The sequence below is a fragment of the Nelumbo lutea genome, chromosome 4 (genome assembly GCF_056320005.1).
Source record: "Nelumbo lutea isolate HS-2025 chromosome 4, American lotus-T2T, whole genome shotgun sequence".
In the NCBI taxonomy this organism is placed as follows: domain Eukaryota; kingdom Viridiplantae; phylum Streptophyta; class Magnoliopsida; order Proteales; family Nelumbonaceae; genus Nelumbo; species Nelumbo lutea.
In genome coordinates this window covers 2,619,833-2,643,168 of record NC_142687.1, presented here as the reverse complement: position 1 = coordinate 2,643,168, position 23,336 = coordinate 2,619,833, and the positions used below count along the sequence as shown (strand labels likewise).

Here is a 23,336-nt window from a genome sequence, read left to right as displayed (position 1 = left end):
TTTCATTATTGAACTCGACCAAGTGTTGGGCTAGTGATTATGAAATTATAATAGCATTGCCTTTCATCATTGTTTTATTTATTTATTTGAAAGCAAAAAGTAAGTGTAGATGGAATGTATCTTTAACTTATGAAGCGACAGCCAACAATAAAGGGTTTAGAGTTTTGGAAAGAAATTCTCAATCTCACAAAAAATAATAAATAAATAAATAAACAAATAAAATCACTAGTTTAAGCACCAGAATGTTTATGGGGAAAGTTCATATTTGACACCATACTACCATAGTATTCTTCTCCCTGCTCAAGACTCGAGCCTATTCCTTGCAAAATCCCCTAGATCTCGATTTCAATGCCTTCCATCGACAAATGTAATTATATAACACGTTCCACTTATTGATTTGGCAGCCTACCCACTCATACCTGTTGTTTTTTACAGGCGAGCCATAGATGCTACTACCATGAACTAATGATAAGAGATTTCTGTACTTGTACCAAAGCTCTTTCTGCACCACGTTAGGAGTAGTCTCAACTGAAACATAAAGCCCTAAATCCAAGAATTAACTTTTCCCAGATCCCAGAACTGATGACGATGCCAAATAAGAGTTTCACTCAAACCAACAAAAAATGCAATAAAAGAAACCACCCGAGGCTCTCCCTCCCCCCAGATCAAGCAATAAAAGTTTATCCCATATCCCATAGTACCAACTACTTAGTGTAGCTACATGAATTCTGTTCTGTCTTGCAACTCTCAACCAAAACTTTTTCCCTGTACATCTGATTTCAAAGAGTGTCTGACACAGACCAGATCATCCAATTTATTGCCATCCATTTTGTATAAAGAAACACCTCCCATCTGAATATAGTGTTCTTGTGCTTCTCTTCTAAGACTCTCAAAGGGCAATAATTCCCACTTACTATAATTCGAATTCTTTCGCCTCTCACTCATGTCTGGAGATCCTGAAACGGGTCCATTACTATCCTCTCCCACATTACCCCATACCTTACAACCACCAAAAGGTCCTAACCCACCAACTTCATCAGCTTGACTTCTCTTTAATTTAAGTGCAGCAGTGTGAGCTTTCCTTATCATTTCTTTACTTGGCACATCTGACCAGTCCTGCTTCCTTTCAGCTCTCATGGGAGAATGAATTCTAATAACCTGTAAAAATATCATCTCAATAAATTACGTGGTTGATTAATACCAAAATTCGGGGAAAAAAGGTTAAGAGAGTCTTACACCAAGGCACTCCAGGAGTTGATAGTAGGCTCTTCCTTGCAGTGGATTGTGCCCTTTTCTTGGTGTTGAGAAGTAACGGGTCCTGCAATAATGCACATTAAACCAGGTAAGACATTGAAATATCAATCCCCAGTGTAAGAGGGCATAATCATAATGAGCAACCAAGAAAACGAGATTAGTATTTTTTTTTTAAATAAAAAAAAACCTCTTCTCTTTTGGTCCACGTGTGCACCTGTGGAAGCAAAATTTTAAGAAAAACAAGAAATGGAATCATATATTGCAGTGCAGTGTACACGCCACTGTGATATTTAATTGACAGAATATTGTCTGCCCTGATTTCACCCTAACTGCAGGTGTATCAAGGTGGGATGATTTCTTATAAACGCTGGGATCAATATGAAAATCTTGTAAGGAAGAGATGGAAACAAGGAAATAATGAATGGAAAAAAAATTCAGTTTTATCCCAATTCTTTGTCCAACAGAAATTCCATAGTTTTGGGGTGGTCAGGATCTTGGTCAATTTTGGGTATTTTTAGAAGTTATTATCTAGTTTATTTGTGTCTCAGGGATGGGTTGGTTGTTTTAAATAGCCAAGTTAGTTGAGCTTGCCTGTGGGTGGCCGCACTGAAAACCTTGAAAGAGTAGACAAGAGAAGAGAGATAAAGAAGACAAGCCCATGAATCACTCCTAGAGTTCCTAGAATCACTCTAGGGCCTTGGGAATCACCACAAGTCACGCAAGCAGAAAAATAAACTCCAACACTCGTTGCCCACGTTTTGCAACCTTAGACACATATATAGACTGTCTCAGGGATGTGTTGGTTGTTTTAAATAGTCAAGTTAGTAGAGCTTGCCTGTGGGTGGCTGCACTGAAAACCTTGAAGGTGTAGACAAGAGAAGAGAGATAAAGAAGACAAGCCCATGAATCACTCCTAGAGTTCCTAGAATCACTCTAGGGCCTTGGGAATCACTCACAATTCACACAAGCAGAAAAATAAGCTTACCTCAAAACCACTGACAAACCTGCTTAAAGAAAACTAAATAACTCTTAAACTTAACCAATGACTCTGAAGATTTAAACATGACTAGACAAATCAAGCTAATAGGCTGGACCCCCCACCCCCCTGACATGTAAAATGTTCAAAATACCTCTACTCCCCAAGAATACAAAATGCTTAAAATTTTCACAAAACTACAATTTTGACCATCTCCTACATCAATAATTTAGCAAGAAGAAATTAAATTTATTGGGGAGCTTACCAAGTTGAGGGTATTTATGTACATTTGTATAGGGGATACAGTGAGTTCTTAAAAAGTCTTGATTTCCTTTTATCATGAGTTGTGGGGCTCCATACTTTTCTTCATCTTTATCATTCATTAATACAATAACTTTACAGTTACTTGAAAAGAAAAGAATAAAGTCAACTGTACAATAATGGGTTTTTGGAGCTTTAATAAGAAAACCAAGATCCATGTAGCTCATTCCAAATGGTAGTGAACTTGAAGCTGTTTTATGAAGAGGTGACAGAGGTAAAGATGAGAAGTGGATTGGCTTCAATAAAGCATGGTGAACCAAAGACATCATTTTTTTGAAGTAACAGACTAGGGTCAGAGAAGAGGATTGATCTTTGTCAAAGGGAAGTACAACAGAGGAGGTGGATGCAGGGCATGATATGTCTGATGAGGTCGGAATTGGAAATAAGTTGGGGGGTTTGGATATTCTTTGTCTAATCGATGAAAAACAGCAAAAGAAAAGAGAACCTCTTACTCCAGCCCCTAATCACAATTAGAAACTAAAAGGACAATTAAAAGATTGCCCTTAATGGGGTGGCTGTGAATAAATATAAAGAAAAAAGACCAAAGGCCCATTAACTTAAAGAAACTAATTAACAAAACATAAAAAATAATTGCCTATATGGCCTACTATTTCAACACTCCCTTCAAGCTGAGCATAGATGTCAATCATGCCCAACTTACTGCTGTAATTTAGCTTCAGGAACTCTTTTGGTAAGAACATCATCTATCTGCTCTTTAGATGCAACGAAGGGTAGACAAACTTCCCAAGATGCCACTCTTTCTCTGATGAAGTGTTTGTCAACCTCAATATGCTTTGTATGGGCATGTTGGACAGGATTATGTGCTATGAAAATGGCTGCTTGATTATAATACAGCATAAGTGACTTGTCATATTCAACACCCATCTCTTCCATTAGAGACTATACCACAATAATTCAGATACACTCATACACCATGGGCCATTGCTCTGTGTTCCACTTCAGCTGAAGACCTAGCAACTACTAATTGTTTCTTATCCTCCAAGAAACCAGGTTTCCAGCCACCATAGTACAATACCCAGATGTAGACCACCTATCATCAATACAACTTCCCATTCTGTGTCCGTATAGGGCTCTAGTTTCAGTAACCATGCTTTACAAAAAGATGCCTTATCCTGGTATACCCTTCAAGTAACACAGAATTCTCTCTGCCACAGCTTCCCAAGCAACCTCTAGAACACTCCCCTATCCTTAAGTAACTCTCCATCAGAAGCTGAGAGCTTGTGGTTCAAATCAATAGGTGTGGCAGCTAGTTTTACCCCACATTTGCTTGTTTCAGTAAGTCGAGCACATACTTAGTTGGGATATAAGATGCCATCTTTGGACCTAGCAACTTCAATCCCTAAGAAATACCTTAGTTCCCCCAAATCTTAAACCTCAAATTCAGCATCAAGGAATTGCTTAAATATATTAACCTCTTACATATCATTACTGGTGACTACACTGTCATCTACATTGACAATCAAGAAAGTAACCAGGGCACCTCTCCTCTTCACAAAGAGGGTATGATCTGTTTGTGTTTTTGTATATCCAAAGTGAAGCAGCCATAAATCTCTCAAACTAGGCTCTAGGGGATTGCTTAAGACCAAACCATAGAGTGACTTCTTCAATTTACATACCTTACCCTGCATTTCTTTTCCATACATCCCAAGAGGAAGAGGCATATACACTTCTTCATGCAACTCTCCATTCAAAAAAGCAATCTTTACATCAAACTGATAGAGCGACCAATCATAATTAGCTTCTAAAGATAACAAAACTCTCACAGAAGTCATCTTAGCAACAAGAGAAGATGTCTTCAAATAGTCTATCCCATATGCCTGTGTATACCCCTTGGCAACCAACTGAACTTTGAACTTTTCAATAGAACCATTTAATGATAATTTATGGTGTAAACCCATTTGCACCCAATGAGCTCCTTCCCTTCAAGAAAATCAATGACATCCCAAGTATCATTCTTATACAATGTCTCTATCTTAGTTCTCATAGCACCTCTCCATTTTGATTTTGATAGTGCTTTTGATATAGACTTAGGGATAGGTTGAGAAGAAACAAAGGTGAAGAAGGAATAATGTTATGGGGAGAGCAGTCCATTAAGAGAGGTGATTTGAAATGTAATGTGTAGTGCACTTTCTCTTATGTTTTCTTATGGCAATAGGGATATCAAGGTCACGGAAAGGAAGTTGCAAAGGTGTGGTCTCAACACCTGCCATCTCTTTAGCAATTGGAAGTGTAGGAGGCTCAACTGCATGAGTGGAAACAACATGCTCAATCCTGTGCCTTTGCCGTTGGTACCATGTTTGAAGGACAGGTGAAGTCACAAATGAAGGAGGATTTGGAGGCAGTGGTGGAGGAATTGGAACAGAAGAGCTAGGAGACAACTCAGTAGGAGGAGACACACAAGGAGGTGAATCTCCTCATATTGGTGGTTACATGTTGTCTGGGATTATTCGACTCATCCATGTATCTAATGACATAGAAATCATCTCATAGGCACCATGGACCCCACCACAAACCCCTTATATCTGCCAACTCCTCCCACATCAAATTCCTTTCCCTATATGGATTTGGCCCATAAATATTTGTCATTACCCAAACAAAATTGTCATCCACACTTATCAATTTAATAGAAATTGAAATTTTACCAATTATCTCCTCCAAGCATTCCACCGAATCCTTGGAGGGTGGATGCCTTGACGGGAGGGAGTGAAAAAGGGAGAAGGAAAATTCAATAAGGGGATGGTGAACATTGAATGTTTAGTGGATAAACAAGTGGGGGTGGGAAAGTCATCGGGGCTAATCTTTTTGGGTGGCGAGAGGGTGGTAAGGAAAGCAATTGAACAATTTGAAATGAAAAAAGGGAAGAACTTAATAAAAGAAAAGAGTTATTGGGGAAGGGGGGAGGTGTAGGAGGAAGGGGAAGAGAGGAAGTAGGAATTGTCGATGAAGAATAAAAGAAATTTCATGAAGTTATAAGGAAGAAGAAAAAAGGATGAGGGGAGAGGTGAGGAGGGGGGAAAGGAGAAGGGAGGGAAGAGGATTTGGCAGGAGTAAAGTGAAGGGGGTGTTTGTAGAAAAGAGGGAAGGATGGTGGAGGGTGAAATTGGATATGAGGTGGTGATTAAGGAAAATCAAGGTCTGAAAGATGGAAGAAGGGTTTAGGTAAGTAATGTGTTAGGAACCTACTTAACTCAGGGCTCTTCGAGGGGCCAACCTCCTGAATTCTTGGAAGGAGAGAGAAAGAGAGAGAGAGAGAGAGAGAGTTTAATGCTGAAAGAGTCCTCCTCTATTCCTTTTCTGCTCTACTACTTATAGTGTTACAATCTTGACTGTTACAGCTGTTACAAGTGGCTGGTTAGTTGAGCTGATGTAGCCTCCTCTTGTAAAACTGACTAACTGCCTTTTGTTGGTCTGTTCCAACAGTCTTGACAATCCAATTGGATGGCAGTTATTACAAGTGGCTGGTTAGTTGAGCTGATGTAGCCTCCTCTTGTAAAACTGACTAATTGCCTTTTGTTGGTCTGTTCCAACAGTCTTGACAATTCCCCCTTCCTTTAGAGCGACCTTGCCCTGAAGGTCTAATGTAGGAAATTTGATTGCAGATCTATGTAGGAAAATTTGAGTCCATGTGCATGAATATGGGCTGATCTGGGTCTCCTCTTTGCTTTGCCAGTGTTGCAAGACTGATGGGCCTTGGGCCCTTGCATATTTTCCCTTGTAGATGGACTGTAGAGTTTCCTGATGTGAAGTCCATGGTGAGACGGGCCCAGTTGCAGACCACGGGTCCTAGCTGCCTTAACCATTGAATGCCTAGCACCACATCTGCTCCACTGAGATGGAGAGGATATAGGTCCACTGCAAATTGATGACCCTGAATCTTTAGTGGTAGGCCCATGCAAATGCTATTGCAAGATAGGCTGTTACCGTTGGCCACATGAACCATAAAGGTCGTTGTTGGTTGCATCGGAAGTCCCATTTTATCCACCAAGACTTGAGTTATGAAGTTAAGGGAGCTGCCACTGTCTATGAGGATTGACACTTGGCGTCCTAGAATCAGCCCTGCAACTCTCATTGTTTGAGGGGACGCAAGTCCCACAAGGGCTTGTAAGGATATTTTAAGCATGCCACTGGATTGCATTTCCCACCCTGGGTTAGATTCTCCGCAACCGGTGATGTCGTCTTCCTCTTTGGCATCTATTTGGAGGAGAAACGCTTGCTGTTTCCTGCAGCGATGGCCCGACTCAAATTTCTCTTCACAGTTGTAACAGAGACCTTTGTCTCTGCGGGCTTGTATCTCTGCCTAGGTCAGCTGTTTGAAAGGAACCAATGGGCCTAGGCCTAGTACTCCTTCCTCCTTGTCTGGTGTTGTCGTCCTTTCTTGCTCCCTTCTTGCTTCCGGACCCCATGGTCGTTGCACCTTTCTTGCTTGGCTGAACTTGTCCTCATACAATCTTGCTAGTGCTGCCGCATTGATGACCGAAGTGGGCTGCATCGCTTTCACTTCGCAGTTCTTCTTTTAGGCCGCCAACGAAGCTTCCCACCAATGCCTTCTCCGTCCACCCTTGGACTCTCACGACTAGCCTTTCGAACTCCATCTAGTATTCTTTTACTGATCCCACTTGCCACAACTTTGCCAAATTTTCATCAAGATCTTTGAACCCAGATGACCCAAAACGGACAATCATGGCGTCGGTGAAGTCTGCCTAGGTTTGGCGAGGGTGCCCCCTTCGGTACCATTGAAACCAGAGGATGGCTTCCCCTTCAAGATGCAAAGAAGCCAGAGCTACCCTATCTTGCCCCGGTGTTTCATGGTAATCGAAATACCTTTCTGCTCTGAGAATCCAGGGAGTTGGGTCACCACCTGAGAAGATGGGGAAGTCGATTTTGGCTACTCTTGTTGCCGCCCCTGTTTTGGCGGCTGTTTTCATTGCTGCACTCTTCTTGGCTTCCTCTGTCAATGTTTGTTGCCTCCCTGCTCCAGTCGAAGGATGAGAGCAGTGGAACTTTCCTTCATTTCCTTGAGATCTAAAGACATTTGATGGATCTCGACTTCCATCTGATCCACTCAAGTGCCTACTGAGGTGTTTCTTGTGTTGGTCATGCTGGCTCTGATACCAAATTGTTAGGAACCTGCCTAACTCAGGGCTCTTCGAGGGGCCAACCTCCTGAATTCTTGGAAGGAGAGAGAGAGAGAGTTTAATGCTGAAAGAGTCCTCCTCTATTCCTTTTCTGCTCTACTACTTATAGTGTCACAATCTTGACTGTTACAGCTGTTACAAGTGGATGGCAGTTGTTACAAGTGGCTGGTTAGTTGAGGTGATGTGGCCTCCTCTTGTAAAACTGACTAACTGCCTTCTGTTGGTCTGTTCCAACAGTCTTGACAATCCAATTGGATGGCAGTTGTTACAAGTGGATGACAGTTATTACAAATGGCTGGTTAGTTGAGCTGATGTGGCCTCCTCTTGTAAAACTGACTAACTGCCTTCTGTTGGTCTGTTCCAACAGTCTTGACATAGTGTGGGAAGAATTTTCAAGGTGGAAGAAGAATTAGTAGACATGTCGAAGTCAAGGATTGGAAATCGAATAGGTTAGTGGAAGCTGTTGGCTTTTCTGTTGCTGGCTGGGTCTTGGTAATCGTCTGAATTGATCAAGTCAAGAAAGATGTCTTTGGGGTTAGTAGGGAGAGATGGAATCTCAATATTGTAATTTGGTTATATGGATTTTGGTTTTGTTTTTGCTAGTGTTTGAGTTGCTCTAGGTGTTTCCTTAACACCTCATTGTATTTTTTTTTAATTTTTCCTCAATGAAAATTTTCTTTTACTTATCAAAAAAAAAAAAAAAAACCCCACCGAATCCTCCTTCCAAAGGGTAACAATACACCCAGAAGCACCCCAAGATGGAACCTGAGCCCAGCCAATGCCTCTCCCTCCCTAAATGCTCCTTTTCCTTCTATCAATTTTCTGTAATTTTGACTCCTGGATCAGCAACAATACATTCATGCTGTTTCTTTAAATATTTGCAAAGGAATGATAGGATGATAGCAGATAAAATAGAAAATAAAAGAACAAAACAAAAGATGGCAGTGCAGGAGTTCTTTTAAATGTTCTTCAAATCAGAAGCGTGTTGGTGCAGAGTTGCCACAAAGGGAAAATTGAATATTCAAGTTTGCGCTCTTTCTTTAGAAAACAAGGTTGTTATTCCCTATCCTAGGCCTAGCTATCTAGCCTAATATTTTCTTTGTTTTCAAAATAAAGACTGTAAATTATATGTTAAATGTCATTGTTTTCTTGTATGATTGTAGTATTTATGAGATTGCATTAATATCTTAAACTAACTTTTTTATCAACTAGTCAGCGCTTAGACATTGACTAATCATCACATCGACTAGAGAGGCCAAAACCACTAGTCATCTCTTCATCACACTGATAACACTGTTTTTCAGGAAAAAAAAGATACCCAATTATCAGTAACTCAAATTGCACAGATAATGGAACATAAACTGTCCCCTTTCCCTAAGGCATGAGAAAAAGGAAATTTATTTAGAGAAATGGGTGAGATATACCAAAAATAGAATGCACCATCATACTTCATAATGACAACAGAAAAATAAAAAATATAGAGCCTTCAATATGTACACAGAAAACAGTGATAGCTAAAAAAATACAAATACATTCAAGCAAGAACCAAAGTCACATAAAGGCAACAATAATGTTAACTGGGTTGAACTGACCATTCTGTGTAGCCGGGATCCACTGTGAAACCATATATGTCAACAATATCACACATGGAAAGTGCTAATTCTATAGATTTCATTCCAGTTCCTTTAGCACCTCTCCGAAGCACAATACCTTGGAACAGATAAACTGGATTTGGGATAGTCTGCATCATACATTACATTACACTGTTAATTCTGCATTAGATAGAGGCATTTGGGTTAATTTGCTTATTAAGAGAAATGAATGGAATCTATTGCTGGTATAGGAAAATACACTTATAAAGAATGGTGCCAGCATTGGATGCCCAGCACCAATGTTTTCAGAAACTGAACCAGATATTGACCAATTCAGGGGGTGGCATGGTCCAAATCAGTTCAACCGTTGGCACATTTCCTGTCTTAAGCTTGAACCACTTAGATTAGCACACATGTATAGACACATTTAATGTGTATCTAAACTTATCTACATTCAGTGATTTAAAATGTGTGCCTAGGCGCGTTTCAGGGTATGCGCCTCGCCTAAATCCTAGGCGCAGCCCTTTCAAAAGGTGCATGCCTGGTGCCTCAGCCCAGGCGTGCGTCTTTTGAAAATTTGGCGCTTTTTTGCTTTTTTTTTTAACATAACGGCTGGGGAACCCCCAGACCCCCGTGCCACACCGCTCGAGGCAAGCCCAAACAAGTCCACATTAGGTCTTAAATTCTTAGTTTTCACACAAAAAATAATGATTTTGTAGTTTTAATTGCTTTTTAAGAAGACATTTTATTAGGATGAATGACTGAACAATTAAAACTATAAATGGTAATGTTGTTTATTCACTCATCCTAATAAAATGTCTTCTTAAAAAGCAATTAAAACTATAAAATCATTATTTTTTGTGTGAAAACTAAGAATTTAAGACCTAATATGGACTTGTTTAGGCTTGCCTCGAGGGGCGTGGCACAAAGGTGGCTTGTAGAATCAGGAATGTAATATGTTTTGCATTACATTAGCTATGTGAAGTATTGCAATTGAGTGAAAAAAGAGATTAGAGGTTTTACATGCTTGAAAATGTTTTATATGTTTGATTTTATTTTTAAATTCTCATTTGAATATGCTTTACATCTTATGTTTATGTATTTTAATTTTAGATAATAGGTTTTTTAAAACATTATTTTAAAATTTAACTTTATATTTTTTTAGTAATATTATGTTTAATATTTTTTTTTGAATTTTTTGGCATTTTTTTGAATTTTCTGACATTTTTTTTTTTAGCATTTTTTTTGTAATTTTGCACCTTGCTTCAAAAAGGTGTACGCCTCGCCTTGCCTTGCGCCTTAGGCGCAAATTGACCCCTGCGCCTTTTTTGTGCCTTGTGCTTTTAAAACACTGTCTACATTACAATTTGTATCTATACCTATATATAAGGGGCCAAAGGGAAGTTTGTCTTTTAATGCCCTTCTCATTCTTCAATTTGTGTGTGCAATATGTGTACCTTGTATCTAGTATATGTAACAAAGGACACTCCATTTCCTCAAATTCAACTGTGCTGGATGACAGACCTCTTTACATGTAAACAAACACCTCTGCACAAGTTTCCGATTCAGATCTTCTGCACTCACATTAGTGCCCAATACTAATGTGTCAACATAGATAACTATATGGTTTCGCTTTACTATTTTTTTTTTCTCTTCCATATGATTGCATGATAAACTTTGCAAACAATTCAAGCTGCAGTGGTGGAAAATGACAATTAACAGCAACAGGTGATCATTGTCATTATCGTTTTTTTGATAGATTGTCATAATTATCCTTGTCATTCCATCAAAGAGGTGATACCTCCACCCTACAGATTAATTCCTTGTTCAGACGGTTTAAAACATAGCATGTGTCAGCCAATTAATTGACAAGGGATAAACAAGGATTCCAGGATAGACTGTTGGAAAACTTCTATCATGGTTGAGTGTACATAAATACTTTAAAGAAAAGAACTACAAGGGACATACTTTTACAACAGGATATATCATTAGAAATTGGGACAGGTAGCTGATTCATTATCATCTAAATCAGTCGCCCTAGCTAGATGGCTTCCTCCCACAATGGGCTAAATAAAGCTAAAATAAGATTATTTATTGAAAATAAAAAGAGATTACATCAGGAGGAGATTCAAACCACATCTGTATACTCGACCATGACAACAAGTAGTAACATAATGTAAACATTATGAGTATGACTAGTATAGGAAAAAGAGAACAAGTTATTAGTTGACACAACCAGGGACCTAATCTTCCAAGGCACCTCTGCAAAGTCCTTGAACATCAGAAATCTATTATATTGAAGGATATTCAGGGGGGTGTACATGGATGGATAAATGGAACTTATGAGATCTCATGGAAATACAGATGCACTGTTTGAGAAATAAAAAAAAAAATGATAGAGGAATTGAGAGGAGATGTAACTTGGATCCTACAATCTGCAAATGGGCTGGCAGATGGCTTGGCAAAACAAGGGGCAATGGGGGACAGTATGTTTTGGGGCCAAGTAATGTAAAAGACTTGGTGCTTGTATTTTGTTTCTTGGAGGGTGTTTGCTGAGGCTAACCACACTTTTGGGGTGTAATGTCACCATTGTACTATATCTAACAGCACTAATAATGTGTAACCAATAAAAAGAAAGGAACAATGTGGGCATAGCAGTGTGATCTTCACCTTTATCATTGCATTGAAGTCTCTGTGGGTCAAACTTTTAATTATAAGAACTTCATCATCTGTAAAATAAAACAAACTCAGATTAACTTCAGAAATCACTATCATATATGTAATTAATAATTATAAAAGATTAAGGCTCAAGAAGCGAGAAACTAAATTGGTAATATATCCTCTTCAAAATCAAGAAAGGTATGATCTAAATGAGTATAATACCTAGGTTACTAGACAAACCTATCAAGAGAAATGCGATGAAATGATCTGCCAAAATGAATTACATCTTTCTTGAAATTTTTAATAGAGCAACTACAGTACTATTCTTCTTGATCGGCTCTCACAAGTTATCACTCTAGTGTATTCCAGTTTGCTTTTATAATTCAAATTCCTTCAAATAATTTCCTTAATGCCATAGACTATTTGGTCATCTATTTATTTAATTAGTTGCCAAGATCTTGCAACTCTCCAGATTTAACTTGAAGGGCATAAGAAGGAAATGAGACAGTGAATATAGTTGCCAGGGAATCGTACCAGGAATCAAGAGTTTTCTGCAACATGACAAAGCAGTAGTACATGGGCAAATGCAATACATGCAGGAATTTTCAATGCATATGCCAAGAAGGTGATACTCAGTTATTAATTAACTATATGGGACTTGTATCAAAGATGAAAAGAAAATTTTCTCAAACTCATATTACATTGCTTGCAGAAGGGGGTGTTCTACAACATAGTTGGCTTTGTTTTTGAAAACAAAAACAACTGCCACATCATCAGAATTATATTGTTTTTGCTGATGTGGCTGTTGTTTTTGTTTTCAAAAAAAAAACCAACCATGTTGTCAAACTCCCCCCAAATTTGAGGTGTAAGAACTTGGCTACTGGCTTGATTTGATGTCACTGGCGGTGCTATTTCATTTTCCAATATCCATCCAACAAGTTCAAGATCATGTGATTCAAACATGAATTCAGGGAATTATGGTCGACTCATAGACAACTGAGAAGCCTGTGGTGAAATTTTATATTCTTGGATTATTTCAGTTCCTAAATTACAATTTTATTAGTCCTAGGATTTATTTTGGTAGCACTGGTTTTGGAGGTTTTTTTCTTTCCAGAAATTTATCTTTAAGTTGTAATGGGTTAAAAGGTATGATTTTTAAGTGTTTTTTTTTTGATAAATTTTGATTTTTAAGTGTTTTCTTTTAAGAATTCTAAATCATTATATAGTTTCTTCCATCTATAAATACAAGCTCAAGAGTTTTTAGAGTTCCAAAATTAGGAAAATCGACATCAGGTCTACAATTTGTTAGAAAAGAGAATTGCAAATTTGGTTATAGTTTTGATTTTGGCTTGTTGTGTGGCACTAATGTATGACATTCTGGAGGACTGATGTTTCTTTTGTTTTTTTCCTAGGTGGGATGGTTACTGGAACATTCTATTTCTTGATAAGAGCCTAAAAATACTTGTTTCTGATGTATGTTTATTATTCCTTTTATTTTTTTTACTTTGATTTATGAAATTTTAGATCATATGCATAGTTTGACCTGTTGGTGAGTTTGTTTGCCATCAATTCTCTTCCTCCAGTATATTATTACATAGCAATTTTTGATCAAATGCGAAGTGGAATTAAATGAACACTGATCACATTTGTAAACAAAAAGATAGTCTCTATCAACTGAATTTGCAAATTCCAAAATTTAGAGAACTTTGGTGAACTGGATGCTGATTTCAAAGGATTTTGAGGGGTTTAACTATGATCACTTCAAGCACCAATGAGAAGAAATATTTTTCAGTTCTTTTCATGTATGATATTTTTACATGTAAATGCCTTCTCATGGTTTTGTCTCATTAACCATGGGTCAATGTATGGCCCTTCAGGGGTTACCGCCTTTTGTGGTATATTAAATCATACCATTTATCAAAGAAAAGCACATAGTACAAAATCATCAAGAGTATACATCTTATGCAACTAAGGTGGAGTAAAATCCGTTGCCAAAAGAGGCTCTCTGCATGTCCACCAACTTAGGAACCAAAATCTATTGAAGATAGGGGCTGTAAAAGCAGTACACGATTTTTTTGAAAAAGTAAAGTATTGTATTAATAATACAAACAAAAAGAGATACATCTGTAAGTCTTGTACATCCCATGAGAATATGTCTATATACCTTGTTAGCAAGAAATTAACAAGAAAGAAGAATATCTCTGACAAAAAAAATCTGTCAAAGCCCAATCCCTTGAAATCCTTATGAACAGATACAAGAACAAAGCCTTCCACTAATTCTGTTCAGTGTCGCATCACTATCAGCATAAATGTTTTCAAAAACACGATAGTTCCTTTCCTCCCATATAGACCAAAAAACAGCCATGTGAAGCATTCTTCAAACAGTTTTACCCCTACAATTGACACCGTTGATCTGACAGCTCCATAAAAAAGCTTTAATAGACAGTAGAAAGCAGCCAACCCAGATAAATTTATGCAGAAGCAACTTTGACAGCACTTGTGCAGTACAAGAACAAATGATTGCCAGTTTCCAACACTTCTGAATAAAACACACACCGTTGCTGGTCCAACACCACTATGAAAGCAGTATACAATTGCTTTTCATCTTTCAACTTTCCTTTGAAAATTCTCCAACATAAAACACATGTGCCCCAACATACAACAAAAGGAATAAAACTCCAAAATAATCTTTGCTTCCGAGCTGCTTTCCTCTCTCAGGGTTTTAAAAAAACTCAACTTAGATAAGTTCTTATTAGGTAATCCAGGGCCAACCGAAGCAGCTGGCAGCTTTAGAGGCATGGGGAAGCCATTATCACGCTGTACACTAGGCCTTACTACAAGAAATTAGGTTGATGTTGTACGTTTTATTTAAGCAGTTTGAGATTTAGGAAGATGCCCAGTTTTATATCTTGGCTATGAACTGGAATAGTGCATGGTGTTTGAAATGTGTTGTTGGGAAGTAGGGGCTAGGTTCCAGAGTGAACAACTTATTCTGATAGGTTCCAAGGTAGGATATTGACAGCTGAGGTCTTGTAACAAGTTGGGCCTCAAGGAGTGAAGCGTACTGAGGGAAGAATTAGCATGACAGAATGCTATAAGCTTTGCTAATCAATCAAAGACTTCAAACAATCAACTTTTTCTTGGGTGGCTTCTATAGGAGCTTTTTGAGTTTAATGTTCCTCAGAAATCCAGTAGCTCTATACTATTCTATTTGGCCTACCATACATAAAGAAGCCAGAACCAGGAAGCCTTTCATACGCTGTTGTTACATTAGATATATTCCGAGCTTACCAGACCCATTGAGAATAGCAACCATGTTGCGTGCAGCACCTCTTACTACAAGACGGAAGTCCCTCTTTAGACCAACATGCTTGGCATATTTCTGCATTGTGCATAAAGGGAAGATCAATAATTTACTTACTGTTCCTATAAGCAATTTGACTAAATATATATTTTTTCTTTTTTCTATAGGTTGTTTGACATTATTTTCCACAAGATAGAGAAACACAATTTACTCATTTGGATCCCCACACATAGAAAATAAGGTATGAAATTTAGTGTTGATGAGTTTATTGCTGGTCTAAACTCATTACCTGAACAAGAAAGAAACTAAATTAGAATCTATTCAGGATTTAATAGGTAAAAGATACTGAACAAAAAATTTGTTTTGCTAAAAGAGCACCACATTGTTATGTTACCAAGTGATGCTATGCTAAAAGAAAACCAGCACCACATTGTTACTTTACCTCATTAACAGGAGCTTCATTGTCCCGTATTACTGCATCATGCTCGTCAATCTCCTCTCCAAATTCTGTCTTCAAAAGATCACCAGAATTTCCAACAACTGCACATGTCCGAAACTGACGGGGATGAAAAGGTGGCTTTGATGGTAAAATCAAATTGAGGTGCTCCTCACAAAGAGAATGGTTGTAGCATTTATCTGCTCCCCTACAGAAAATGAAAAAAATCCACCATCATTCTTGATTCAATCTGATTATGACAATTTATGAATGAAACAAACAAGATGTGGTGTCTTACAATTGTGCAATCCTTTTTGCTGCATATTCTAGCCATCCATCTGGTCGTGCATCAAGATATTCTCTTGTCAAAACCGTAGTCATGTTACGGTACTGCGTTGCTGATGTTCTTAGTACATGTCATCACTTAAAGAAAATAAGTATGACAATGTAAGAGTTTAAATCCAACCTGTTCCCATAGTAGAATTGCCTCACAAACATCATAGTTGTATTCGAGGGGTTCAAAAATTTTAAACTGTTCATTGTACTGGGAATAGAAGTGGAAGAAATTAGACAGGCATATCTCATTTAGTTAAAGAAAAAAACTTATATTAAAAAACCAAGGAGGTGCATGGGAAATAACATGGAATTCTGGGGAGTTTGCTTACCCAGGTGCTGTTTGTGCCTTCAGGAAATTTGAGGACTAATTTACAGTGGTCAACAATTTGTGCAGTGAGCCCAAGACCCCTGTTTGCCTATTTTCAATTTCAAGGTCAATGGAGGTTAGAAAAGAGAAGCTCTAACAGAAAAAGAATGCATTTCTATAGCTGAAAAGGAAACCTATAATCAGATAAAGAGTCTGCCATTATTTGCAGGCAATTTAAAGTTTAAACAGTCAGATAAGTTGTAATGCCACAATGTACACATATGCATTTCTTAAGCTAGAAAATACTGGTATTACTGTAGCTAGTATAACATCAGCCTTCTCATTATATCTAGGCAAACATTACATGAAATATATCATCACAAACTTCTTCAAACTCCTTCAAATATACCTCTGTTAAGGATGTAAATGCCACCAAAAGGAGAAAAAAAAATCTGTTAGAAGACCTCATCTTCATACTTTAAGAACTGGTCACATTCACCAACTCATATGAAGGACCAAGTACCTACCTATCCCCACATGTGTGCATTTTATCTAAGAGAAATGATAAGATTGTCAAGCATTTATTTCTTTCAATGGATCCCCACCCAAAAAGTGCAAAGAAAAAATATGCTCCTTTACTACTAGCATCTGGAAGAGTTCCATGCCTTTGTTTAGGTTTAAATTGAGAACCTCCCCCAAAGAATGATAATGTTAGGCTTGAACCTGTCAGTTTTTCCAGTCCATCTAAAGATTAGGTTAACTTAAAGAGCCTTCAAAGCTTTTTTTTTTAGTAATGTGGTAAAGTCTCTGTCTGGTTGTAGCGGAGACTTGGGATCTATTCAGAAAAAAACTGCTTTGCTTTGTGCTTTATGCTTTTGAGTTTTTAGAACATCGGTATTTATCTCTCTAAGAGCCACGCAGACTTCAAATGTAGGCCAACGGAAAATCTAAGAGAATAAGTTCCAATTCATATCACAACTTCATTAGTCTGCTACAAATCCAAACTCACTAAGACAAGTCTCCATTATTGAACTTAGACCATTCAACGCTCCTCAAACTAGTACTCCACTCAAGAATCACTAATCTAACACTGGAAAATAGGGCGAATCACAGACTACAAAACTTCAAGAAGCGAGTGAACGCATGATTCAAATAGTGGTTCAAATTCATACATTGAGTCACTGAATTTGAAGTTCTTAACGGTTTACCCTGTTTACTACTCTACGATCCAGAAAAATTTGAAGAACCACAAAGGCAATCATTAACTGTCTAAATGCTAAATCAAAGTATCTCAAAAAGAAGTAATAATTCAATCAAGCACGCATGGCAACGACAAACAATAATAAATAGATAAAACAAAGAAGATCTAATACGAACCACGCATTGCAGAACACTGGTCTGAAAATCAGTTAGAGTCCGAATTTCCTCTCTGTTCAGATCGTATTTGCGGTTTCCTACCATCAAAATATAGGTATAAGTAACAGTTCTCGAGATCGAAAAGTGGCGCTAACCGAAAGAAGAGAATAGCATATGTACAACTTTTCAGTGACCAATTTTACCGGAGAAGAAGGAAGTTTGAATAGCGAGAACAAGGAGGGAAAAAGCAATTGCAGCACAGATGAGAAGCAGAAAAGTGGGTCGCCTGTAATTCGAGGAGGAGGCCTTGAGAGGTCTCATAATCCCTTGGCAGCGAGTCGACCGAGTTGGATATCTGAGTGAGATCTCGAAGGGAAAAGGAAAATCGCTACGTTGCCAGGAAATGCGTTTAATTCATTAATTGGGATGCACCGTCACCGAAGAACGTGAACACGGTACAATCGAGTTTATGTATTATATAACGTAGTCAATGATCTAATCGACTTCCTACAGAATAGACGTTCAAGATTGGAGAAGTGGTGGCCCATCTCGCGTTCTTATCGCGCGTCCGCATCAACTCTTCCATGAATCTTGATCTAACCACACTTTTTTCTTTTATTATTCTGAACAGCGTCAGGTGCCACTCTGCCAGGTCTTCTTTAGTTTCTTCGCTTTGCCGTTGTGTTGTAAAAGGAAACAGAAAACTGCTCGGAGTTGAAGAGGTTTTGTGAACTGTGTCTGTCATAGTGCGCAGTTGCATTAAGTTCAATCGATCTATCTATCCATTCTACGCGCTTTAACCGAAGATCCAGAGCACCGAAAACTTGAGTGTCTCCTTGTAAATTTCTCTTTCAGTATCAATGCCCTAAGCTCGCTTCTGCCTTAAGCCGTTGTGACAGTGAGCTTTTTGTTTGTAGTTTTTATTTTATTTTATTAATTCACATTAACATCGATAATTGTAGATTGCATTTCCTTCCCATTCTGGTATATTCTTGAACATAATATGCCAATTTCAGTGTTAAATTTGTACTAGAAACCACTAGTAAGAAGACGGGGGTATTGGGGTTTACTGGGTCGTTGATTTTGCTACCTAGAGTCATTGGAAGGATATAAAATCAAGCCTTACGGTTCAACTTGGATTTCTGATATGCCCGTTTGCTAATGTAAAAGATAAGTTGGCTGGTATAAAATCCTGCAACCTCATTAATGTTGAACTATACGTTCGATATCTGAACTGTTTTATCCTCTGGTTGTTTTTGTCTTCAACATTTTCATATTTATCTTTCTATTGCTGGTTACACGATGAAGCTCCATTCTTTTAGCCTCAGTATATCTTCAGGCTCTTTTCCCCTCTTTTTAATTGCTTCAAAAACGTCAAACTAAATTTAAATGAACTATAAATTAGAATGTAGAACCATTGTCACTGGTTAGGTCTCTGAGATATTCTGATTTTGGATTTTATATTCACCTTTACTTTTCAAATAGTCGAGCTGTTCAGTGTTAGACTATTATTGAATCAACACGGGTTTTGGCAACAGAGACTTTACCGGTTCCGCAAGCTGGTATCTTCAAAGAAAGCAAGGGAGAATTGAGAGATGAACCACTATAAAGAGGCTCTCTTAGAAAAGGAAAATACAGAAAAAATGGTGGCCAACAACGATTATATAGGTGCCAGGGACAAGTTGATGAAGGCAAAAGATCTATTTCCAGAGCTTGACAACATCAATCAGATGATAATTGTTTGTGATGATGTACTATGCTGTTCAAGCTCCAAGGTTACAGGGACTGGAGTTGACTATCACTGGGTTCTTCAACTCCCTCCATCGGCCAATGACTCTGATGTAAAGGCCCAGTATCAGAAGCTTGTCACCCTTTTGCAACCCATCAAAAACAAGTTCACTGGTACTGAATTAGCTTTGGGACTCATAAAGGATGCATTTTCTGTGCTTTCAGATCAAGAGAAGCATTCTGCATTCAACTCAAAGAGGGAGGCGATCTGGGCAAGTCTTGGTTCTTCAAATTCAGATGAATCATCCAATCATGATATTGCAAGCTATGAAACTGTAGCTACTGCACATAGCCCTTGCAGATATGGAACATCAAGTGAGAATTCATATCGAAGTCGTGAAGATGGCATATCAAAAGAGATGCTTTTGGAGATGACCAGAGATCTGGGATTGACCCTGGTGGATAACTGTAATGTCCACGACCAACAGGAGAGAAACGATTTGCAAGGGGGAAGCTTCTCTGCTCACATAAACGCTGTAAGAAGTGGAGGTAAAGATAGACATGCAAAAAGTATAAATTTTCCTATGGTGTTGCAGTCTTCCAGTTCGCATAGGCATGCTTCATTGCTTTCAAAAGCTTTGGCTCCAGAAGGCCATAACCCAGTTTTTCGAAATTCTGAGAACAGTAGAAAGGCTAATTCATTTGAAGTGAGCCAGATTTTGGCTGTGCACTATCGAGCCAATGTGCCTTATCGATATGCTCAGATTAATCTGAAGTTGGAGTTTGAACTGATTGTCACATGGTTGAAACCTGTTCCTGTTACAGAAGATGAATGGAGATGGTATGAGGCAGGCTTGCAGTTGCTTGTGGGACCTTTCATTTGGATCCAGAGTCAAGTGAAAAGCAGGTGCATGGGCCAATGCTGTTTCCCACGTATGCTCTTGGGGTCATGGTGTTATAGAGGAACAGTTCGAGATTTATCCCAAGGGTGGCGAGGTCTGGGCAGTGTACAAGAATTGGGACCTATACGAATGGTCTCTCAACCCTGAAAATTTTCAAACATGCAGATTTGAGATAGTAGAGCTCCTAACAGATTATTCAAAGTATGTTGGTGCACTCGGTGCAATCCTTGTGAAGATTGAGGGATTCAAAAGTGTCTTCCAAAGAAGCACAGACAAAGGAAAACCAATCTCTTTTCACATTCCCTCAAATAATTTATACATGTTTTCCCACAAAGTTCCAGCATTTAGGTTTATGGGTGGGGAGATGGATGGAATTGTAGATGGTACGTTTGAGCTGGACCCAATGGCATTGCCTGATGATCTGGTCAACCCTGAATGCCCAAACAACATGAATTCTAGCAATTGGTTGGCCATTCTTCCCCATGCCGATTTTTCTGCTCCTTTGATAGGACCCTATCCAGAGAATCAATCCTTGAAGCCCAGTTGGTCTGAACAAGATTTTACCAGAGGTCAGATATGGGCTGTGTACAGTGGTACAGATTTCATGCCTCGGCAATATGCCCGAATTAATGATGTTGTTTTAGTGAACCAAGTATGTGTGACATTCTTGGAACCTCAACCTGTTCTTGATCACGAAATCCAGTGGCACGGAGAAAATTTACCCATTGTTTCTGGAATGTCTAAAGTTGGTAGAACTACTCTTAACCTAGAGATGTCATGGTTCTCCCATTCAGTTAAGTGCCAACGAAGCATGACCAAGCCATTCTACAAGATCTATCCAATGAAAGGTGAGATTTGGGCCATGTACAAGAATTGGAACAACAAGTGGAAGCAGTCTGATTACAAAAGCTATCAATGTTGGATGGTCGAAATCCTTTCAGATTTCACTGAGGAAAAATGCATGAGAATAGTCAGGTTGGTGGAGGTCAAAGGTTGTATGACTTTCTTTCAGAGGCAACGATATGATGACTTTGAGTTGACTCGCACAGTTTCACAGGCAGATATGCTTGCTTTCTCTCATCGAATTCCAGCTTTCAGGGTGCCTGGGGTCAGAAAATACAGCATCCCAGAAGCCTCATGGCATTTAGAACCTGATGCATTACCTCCCAAACATAGCAACATGTGTTCCTAATACCCTCTTGGCACCATAAAAAAATATTTAAATCAAAGTTCTAATTCGAAGCAGGGGGCTTTTGTATAAAACTGCCTTTGCAATTTAAAGTTCATGTAAATTTGAGACATCCTTTGCATTCTGCAAGACAATTAAACAATAGGTCAGTGGATGAGGATGGGTCTAAGGCACTTTTTTTTTTTTTTTGAAAAATGGTAATTATCAATTTAGCAAGCTGACCTCTTTAATTGGGTGAATAAAATTTAAAGAAAAGAGTGCCTCCAATTTGATTAACAAAGGCCAAATTTAACAATGACAGATGGGGCTTTAAACTTTTTTTTTTGTACGTCATTTTTTATCTCGCATAGTGGCATGTACATGTGTTATCTTCTTTATATAATTCAGTTAATTGGCCAGTCCAGGCCTCCAGGGACCCCTACCCTACACATCTATATTCAAGCCAATAGGAGGATAAAATGGTTTGTGGCAACAATAGTGCAACAACCGAAGCACTAACTGCAGCTCTGTTTGGGAAGAGTGCAAATGCGGTTCACTTTTACTAGTATTATATTTTGAAAATGACAGCAAATAAAGATTTAAAAACATGTTTACATTCAAAATAAAAGCAAAGTTTGCATTTGTTCTGATCATTTTTATATTTGCACACTTCCCGAACAGAGCCCGCATAAAAATCTCTTGATCTAAGTGCACTGCCGTTTATTCACTGATGTATAAGATAGAGACCATCTAATCTTTATATAGTCACCGCTTATAAGATGGTCTCCCCTTCATGCAGTGTGACAGCAGCAGATCCATGTGTACTAATTTCACCAAATTAAACCAACTGTCCAAAATTTCACTATTTCTTATTTTCTTTTTTTCTTGGTAAGGATATTTCAAAAAAAAAAGAGAGAGAACATAGAACATTTGGGGCGTATGGGGCGCACAAACAATGTTGCTCGTGGAATATTCCCAAGTCCTTGAGATCCTTCGCTTAACTATACCGGTTATTATTATGCACATCTCCAGAGAGGTATAGATTCTTCATAAACGCAAAGTTTATCTTCACACGCCATTTGAGTTGAAACTAATGAAATATTAGCAGGCATATTAAATGCCAGGACAAAGTCCATCAATAAACACTTTTATGAATGACCATTCAATACAAGATTTGTGAAAAGTACATGGAAGTCACTTTTTGTTTTGAGGAACAAATTAAATTTAAATGCTTTTCCAAGAAAATTTGTCAAAAGTTTTAAGTCATCAGGGATGAACGCTTCATTGCAACTTTCAAAGGTAAATCCTAATAAGAAACGCTCTTCTTTCTTTATCCTGGTCTCAAGATCCTCAATTTTCTTCAGACAAAGAAAAAACCATCAAAACAAAGTATGTACCTCATCCCCAAAACCTGCTGATGAAGCCCTTCCTGTCTTTCTTCATCCTGCTTTCGAGGGATGGGAATTCAATTGAATTGAAGGCAATGTCCAAAACAATGGGATTGCGAGGAATAGCTTGAAATGCAGGAGGGAAGACATCAATGCGGGGAACTCCTTTGACGTTAGGATCATTGACAGCAGACTCGTAAGCATCAAGGTTCTCAAGGAGGAATTTCTCACTCTGAAAAGAAGGAAAAATAAGCAGATCATATATCAATTTTGTAAGAGAAACAAACACCATGATACAACTCCCAATTGGCAATTGCCCTAAATATTGACTTGCAGCAGGCTGTTTTTTGGCAAATAGCCAATAGCCAATAGATAAATTGCACTTCTTTTAAAAAAGCCTCCCAGTAAACCGTGGTGCTTGCTTCATTTAGTACATTTAATAATACCAAAA

At 38.3% G+C, this 23,336-nt stretch overlaps 4 protein-coding genes across 6 annotated transcripts in view; 2 read left to right on the top strand and 2 right to left on the bottom strand.

The window, feature by feature from the left end:
- Positions 1–106: 106 nt before the first annotated feature.
- Positions 107–18,285, bottom strand: MGP2 (MALE GAMETOPHYTE DEFECTIVE 2). The gene is made up of 11 exons (XM_088984775.1): positions 17,903–18,285; positions 17,721–17,797; positions 16,366–16,452; positions 16,167–16,244; positions 15,999–16,090; positions 15,707–15,908; positions 15,252–15,342; positions 11,970–12,028; positions 9,300–9,448; positions 1,237–1,318; positions 107–1,158 (listed from the first exon to the last, which is right to left on the bottom strand). The coding sequence occupies exons 1-11, from the start codon at positions 18,018–18,020 to the stop codon at positions 748–750; spliced, it is 1,446 nt and encodes a 481-aa protein (XP_088840901.1). The 5' UTR covers positions 18,021–18,285; the 3' UTR covers positions 107–747.
- Positions 18,286–18,341: 56 nt separating this feature from the next.
- LOC148853370 (uncharacterized) lies at positions 18,342–21,667 on the top strand. Of its 2 annotated transcripts, none has more exons than XM_088984777.1 (2): positions 18,342–18,597; positions 19,238–21,667. In XM_088984777.1, the coding sequence occupies exon 2, from the start codon at positions 19,295–19,297 to the stop codon at positions 20,474–20,476; it is 1,182 nt and encodes a 393-aa protein (XP_088840903.1). In that variant the 5' UTR covers positions 18,342–18,597; positions 19,238–19,294; the 3' UTR covers positions 20,477–21,667. The 2 variants fall into 2 exon arrangements, with proteins under 2 accessions (XP_088840903.1, XP_088840902.1); XM_088984776.1 differs by having other exon boundaries at positions 18,397–18,537.
- LOC148853371 (uncharacterized) lies at positions 20,682–21,521 on the top strand. Its single transcript, XM_088983234.1, has one exon. The coding sequence runs from the start codon at positions 20,682–20,684 to the stop codon at positions 21,519–21,521; it is 840 nt and encodes a 279-aa protein (XP_088839360.1).
- Positions 21,668–22,575: 908 nt separating the features above from the next.
- The window catches only part of LOC148853368 (signal recognition particle-related / SRP-like protein), a 40,917-nt gene continuing 40,156 nt past the window's right edge, over positions 22,576–23,336 (bottom strand). For both annotated transcript variants that reach the window (XM_088984774.1, XM_088984773.1), the window contains exon 14: positions 22,576–23,117. In XM_088984774.1, the coding sequence (XP_088840900.1) occupies positions 22,896–23,117 (222 nt within the window). In that variant the 3' untranslated portion in view covers positions 22,576–22,895. The remainder of the gene's footprint in view (positions 23,118–23,336) is intronic.